This window comes from Gossypium hirsutum, chromosome A07 (assembly GCF_007990345.1).
Source record: "Gossypium hirsutum isolate 1008001.06 chromosome A07, Gossypium_hirsutum_v2.1, whole genome shotgun sequence".
In the NCBI taxonomy this organism is placed as follows: Eukaryota; Viridiplantae; Streptophyta; class Magnoliopsida; order Malvales; family Malvaceae; genus Gossypium; species Gossypium hirsutum.
The window spans coordinates 29,893,006-29,899,830 of NC_053430.1; the positions used below are offsets into that span (position 1 = coordinate 29,893,006).

General features: G+C 29.2%; 1 protein-coding gene across 1 annotated transcript; it reads right to left on the reverse strand.

Annotated features, from left to right (window-relative positions):
• Positions 1–5,209: 5,209 nt before the first annotated feature.
• LOC107952979 (flocculation protein FLO11) lies at positions 5,210–6,331 on the reverse strand. The gene has a single exon (XM_016888194.2). It carries the CDS (start codon positions 6,329–6,331, stop codon positions 5,210–5,212), a length of 1,122 nt encoding a protein of 373 aa, XP_016743683.2.
• Between the last annotated feature and the right edge of the window lie 494 nt (positions 6,332–6,825).

Genomic DNA, 6,825 nt, shown 5'->3' on the forward strand with positions numbered 1-6,825 from the left:
TGGGGTTTGGATAGTTGAGCTAGGTTTTGGTTGGGTCTGATTAGTTAATTTGGGCCTGGGCAATTGGGTCGTATTATTTTGTAATTTTTACATTATTTTGGGCTTTTACTTATTAAGACCCAGTCAAATTTTGGTATTTACAGTATGGCTCATATTTATTTAAAAAACTAAGATGAAGAAAACCGATTAATTAGTAATTAGTATTTTGTATTATCTATGTTTCCCATATTTTTAAATCTATAAAATCAATAATATAATTAATATATTTATAATTATAATAGTAATATTTTTTATCAAATCTTGAATATAAAATTACATTAGTAATGCATTATTAATACAAAATGATTATAATTATAATTAATATGTTTAATTATCAATGTAATAGTTATTGTATCAACAATTGGTTGGAAGAAGAGGAAGTGGACTTGGTTATAATCAAGTTCAAATCTTGAAGTCGTCTTGGTTGGGAGAGTTTTACTTAAATACTACATTCGGCCCTAACAAGACACTCTCAAACCACAAAATGGATAAAGGGTTAATTTAGTAAAAAAGCCCATTTCCAAAATTATTTACAAAAATAGGCTAATTTTTTTATTATTTACTGAAAAGGTCTAAATTTCCCGAAAGCGCGTCCACATCAGCGTGATTTTAGAGGATATACCAGCAAAATGCGTTCCTAGGGAGCATTTTTGCTATGTTAGCACAAATTGCGCCCTTATAGACGCACTTTGCTGATGTGGCAAAAACGCTCCCCAATGATGCATTTTAGCCCGTATTTAAATTTTTAAAAAAGATTATTTTTTAAAATATTATGAAAGTAGACCAATTTTTTTTAAAAATTTACAAGAATAAACATTAAAAAAGGCCCAAAGTAACAACACCATTTCTTTAAAGTTTCACCAATTAATATGAAAATAAAACTTACAAAGCAAATCTTTATATAGACCTAAAGTCTCATTTCTCTTGTTTTCTTAAGCAATGTGGGATATGAGATATGTGTATATATAGACTCATGAATAAGTTTACAACTTGTTCCTAAACAATATGAGATTCCTTCCTCTTTTAACTAACAACATGAGACTAAATGCTACACTATATTTTATAATTTTTTTGCAAAACAATTTCTATTTTTTTTTATATTTTGTTAACATTTCCTCATATTATAAAATTATCTTTTGAGATATTTAATCTTGATGCATTTTAGAATTGTTAACATATACAAAAGAACTATTAGAAAAAGAGAATAAATTGCACATATGAAACTTGTACATGCAATAACCTTCTATCCAACTTTAAATATTTGAAGTTAATATCAATGCAATTCTAATTTTTAAAATAATTTTCCATTATTTAAATTTACAAGTTATACTTTTAATTTTTTAATTTTAATTTTATTTTATATTATGAATGTTTGAGTAATAAATAAATGGTGAGTATTTGACACTCAAATAGTATTTTTTTGTAATTTTTAAAAATTGATATATCTTTTTTTAAATATTTACTTATTTTTAATATTTTACTATACTAATTAATTTTTTTAATTCTAATTTTAATTTAATTTTCATCACCTAATGAATGCTGATAAATTTATTTTAGATGTATTTTGACTAGATAGATAATCTATTTAAACATAGTATATAATTATGTTAAATAAAATTTTTTTATAGAAATATATAATATACATAAAATATAATAATTATTTTTCATATTTTTATATCTAGATTAAATTACATTAGTAGTCACTTAATTAATGATTTTTTAGCTATAGAATTATAAAAACTTACAAAATGATTACTCAACTATTAGTAATTTTTTAAATATTTTACCATACTCATTTTATATTTTATAATTTTTTTACTTATAGAGTTTAAAATTTTTATTTATAATATAACAAATGTTAACTTTTTGTAAAAAAAATTTAAACTCTAAGTAAAAAAAATATAAAATATAGTTTAGCTTTTAATCTCATGTTGTTAGTTAAAAGAGGAAAGAATCTCACATTGTTCAAATATATTCATGAGTCTATATATACACATATCTCATATCAACAGTGCTTAAGAAAATAAAGGAAACGAGACTTTGAGTCTATATAAAGATTTGCTTTGTAAGTTTTGTTTTTATATTAATTGGTGACACCTTAAAAAAAGTGGTGTTATCATTTTGAGCATTTTTTAAGGTTTACTCTTGTAAATTTTCAAAAAAAATTGGTCTAATTTTATAATATTTAAAAAAATGACTTTTTTTGAAAATTTAAACACGGGCTAAAACACATCCTTGAGGGGGCATTTTTGCCACATCAGCAAAGCGTGTCCACGAGAGTGATTTGTGTTGACATGGGAAAAACGCTCCCCCAGGGACGCGTTTTGCTGATACAGTCCCTGACTTTGCGCTGACATGGATGCGCTTTCGGGGAATTCGGCCCTTTTCGGTAAATAATAAAAATATTGGCCCATTTCCGTAAATAATTTTGGAAATGGACGTTTTTTTGTAAATTGACCTGGATAAAGACACTTGTAATTATACCAAAAAAAGTAATAGTTATTATCACTTAATCAGACTTTGGATTCATATTAAATTCCACTTATTATTTTAGATTAATTATCACTTAATTAGTTTTATAGTTATATATCAAATAAAATTAATATTTAGCACCATACATATATGTATTAGCAAGCTATTTTCATTCAAAATAACATATAAAAAATTACTGGAAACTAATATTTTAGCATTATGTAATGGGTTTTGTTTCCATTAAAAAAAAGTTTGATTTTCATTATTATTCGAGATGTTTAGTTGTTATTATTATTTAATATTCAATACCTTTATTATTATTTGAATTTAATAATATTTTTTTTATTAAATATTATGTTAAAGGTAATGAAATATTAAAGTGATGGTTAAATTTTTTGATTAAAATAGTGTCAAACATCAAGTGATATTGAGAAACTATTTTTTAAAATAAAAAGTAAAAAATAGTTTTATTTAAGTAATTTACTTTAACCAAATAAATTTAAATAAAAAAAACTTATCATTTGAATTTTGTAGGTTGAGAGTGAAGGGCCAAACCGAAACTACATCTGAAATTAGATGAAGGGCCAGTTCTTAATTGCTTTTGAGAAGTGCTGTGGAAAAGTACTTTTGAGAAGTGCTTTGAAAAAATTTAAGTGTTTGATATTGCTGTCAAAAAGTACTTTTAAAAAAGTAAAATGTTCATTTTAGACATGATATTATAAAGTAACAAATATGTATTTAAATAATGTTCAAATTAGTTAATATTATGATATTTTAGTAAAAATATAAAAAAAATAATTTATTATAATTTATTGTTAATATTTTAATATATAATATTAATTTTAAATATTTCTAAGTAATTAATATTAATTATTTATTAAATTTAATTAGAATATATAAACTATATTTAAATATTTAAATATAATAATTAAATATTTGTAATTAGATATTGACACAATTGTATTATTTTAAAAAATATTTTTTATTTTTAATTAATTCTTTTAACACATTTGTAAAACTCATATTAAATAACCAAGAAAGATAACACAAAATAATAGCATCAAACACATTTTAAGTCAAAAAGTAAGGTTAAAAAAGTAAAATAACAGTTAAAAGTACTTTTGGGCTGAAAAAGCTAAAATTTACTGCTTTTTCATCTCTAAAAAAGCTCATCTCAAAAGTTAAAAAAGTTGCCCCAATGATATGTGTTCTTTATTACTTTTAAGAGAAAAATACTTTTTTTAAAAAAAATTCATCCCAAAAGCAATGGAGAACACACTCGATTTCGCCTTGGATTGACTTATTTAAGATACAACTCTAAAGAGGAAATTTCGGGAATACTTTATTAAGATTTGTGATGTGAGAAGTTTCATCCACTTTACCTTTTTATCTTTAGGAGAAATTCCCATCGAATCTCATATTTCTACCCGATCTGATTTTATAAACTCTGGAGCTTCTTGGGTAAAATTAATTTTAAAAACTAGAGTTGGATCGGGTTTAAGATAAATTTACCCCACTTACTTTAAAATATTTACAAAACTACCTTTATTTTAATTTTTTAATTACAATTTAATCTTTCAATAATTTTAAGGGGAAAGCTTTTAGGCCATGACTTAAAGTTTAAATACTGGGTTTCTGTTATAATTCAATAAGTTAATGTATGAGGTTTGCCTCGTTATACACATACTTGTAATTATAAAATATATATATATATTCTATCAGCTTGATTTAATTATATATTGGAAATTGACTTTAAACTAATTGATTTAATTTCTTTTATAATTAAAAATTTTGTTTGATGCAATAAAATGAAATAAGTTTGGATCGGATCAAATCGAATCGGGGTTAGATTTTTTATAAAATTTCAAGGTTATGGGTCGGAGTGGGTTTATTATTTTTAATGTCGGGTATGAAATTTTGGGTCAGGGTCGGGGTCGGGGTTGGGGTAGGGGCAGGAAAAAAAATCTGACTTGTCCCACCCCTTGCAATCCCTAATACTAGTGGCGAATCCAGAAATATGACTTAGAGGGGTAAGGGTGAAGTTGGAAAAAATTGTAGGAGACAATTAAATTATATATTTATATAATTGTAAATACAATTTCACTATTTTAATAGTCTATATTTTTATAATTTTTAAATAATTAAATCAAAATTTTATCATTTTTAAGGGGTTAAAGTGTAATTTTTTTATTACTAATTTAAAAATTTATAAATTATAAAGGGTTAAATGAAAAAAAATTGATTTTAAGGAGGTCCGCCCCCTGCCTAATACCAAGTGTAATGAAAGGTAAAAGTTGTTTAATTTGTCATCGTCTTAATCACATTATGGTATAAAATAGGGAGCAAGGGAAACATGAGTCTAACAGCGTATAAAATTGCATGCCAAAGAAATTTTGAAGGATATGTCAAGGCCAATTGCAAACACAATGGTTTTATCCGCCATTATTATCACACTCCAAATTTAGCATATTTATATTCCCGTAATTCTAAACTCTAAAGGACCTGGACTTGGATTGTCTTCAATTAGACACCTAGAAGAGTGGTATCGAAGAACCCGAACCCATCTACCCTTTCCTCACTCAAACAACTCACACATAGTATAATTTGTTTTCAAAAACATTTTAAATGTTGTAATCTAAATTAATTCAAACAAACAAAACTACTTGAAACCCCTTTAATTTGATGTTTTGCTTTCTCTCTAGCTGTTGTAGCCATTGGTGTGTTCCTTGACATGGAATCCGCCAGGGGTTGGTTTAGTGTTGAGAGCAAGGTGCACACCAGGGTCATGCTGAGTGCATGAAGAATTGTAGACAATTGAGTTATTAATCCCTTGCACATTGCTGTTAATGAATGCATTCGTAGGCATTGTCTTTGATAAGTTTCTTTTTGCCTTCATCTTGCCATCAGCTGCCTCACCGCTGCCGCTAGAAGAATTGACCTTCTTTTGGCCCTGAAACACATTTTTATGGGGTGATTGGAATATCTTCATGAAAGCACCTTTATTATCACCAGTAATTGTTATGATCCTCATGCCAGCATCTTCAGAATCAGAAGAATACTTATTCCCACGACCTTTCTCCTTTGTCTCACCTTCCTTGAATGGTTCTTTGTGTCCATTCAGCGGAATGCTAGGCTTACGAGTGTCACCAAATAGCCATCCCTTTGGCTTGTCAATCATCTTTTGAATGAGCACGGTCTTTTGGTCGGCCTCAGCAGGGATCTTGTTTTCACGCTCTGCTTGAGCTTTCATCTGGGAAAGTGGGAGAGTTAAAGGAGAAGTTGGTCGAGCAGTTGGCAGTTTGGTCTTCGGTGATTGAATTTGATTTTGTATTGCAGGTTTGACTGCAGTTGTTGTTGATGCTTTGGGGCTAGGCATTCGAGACGTGGTAGTCACAGGGGAGGCAGATTTTTGGGTTAGGGAACTTGTAACTGGTGTTGTAGTTGGGGCATTCTTGGCAGGAGAAATTTCCGTGGTGGTTGGCTTGGCTGGAGAAGTAGTTGACACAGTCTTCACTGGGGAACCTGGCACTGAAGAAGTCTTGACAGTAGCAGGAGCCATTGTGGAAGTTGTAGGTTTTTTATCGGCAGGGGAAGAAGGTTGAGAAGCTCTACCAACAGGGGATGTTGTAACCGAAGAAACACCACCAGCTGCTGGTGGTGAAGCAGCGGCATTTGGTTGAGTAGCTAGAGTTGGTGGAGGCCTGAATGCAGGTCCAAGAGTGGCTGGTCGTGGCGGAGCTGGAGCGGGTTCTTGGGGTGGTGACCTTGATATGGATGTCAATCGAAACCAAGGTCGAGTTGGTGCGGGTTGGTTTGACATAATGCAGACTGGTTTGAAAGATCAAAGGCTTAAATCTAAATGCACAAGAAATGATGATATAAAACGTCTAGCAGGATAGATTTATATACTAGTTTTGGTTCATGCACAAATGCCCCAAACCATAATCCACTGAGAAAGAAAAGCATCCAACCAATTGCAATTGATACTGCACATTAAGGGCAGACAAAAGTCAAATAGGAATATAATGGTGTAATTTATAAGGTTAATTTTTTTTTCCACCTAAGGTTTCGCCAGAATCCCCTCTATCGACCCCTTGTTTGTGTCAAATCCGATTATAGAAAAACATTAAGTCAGATAGTCAGAGTTCCATGTTATCAACGTGCAATAAGAAATTCATTGCAGTTGATGTACAGGCTATCAAAATTTGAGCACAGGTGGGAATAAAAAGAAGTTGGTTCTTTTCAATTAGAATCCTCGGCCGACTGATCTGATTGGTCTACTGCTCATCCAACAACAGAAATGGAAATGATTTT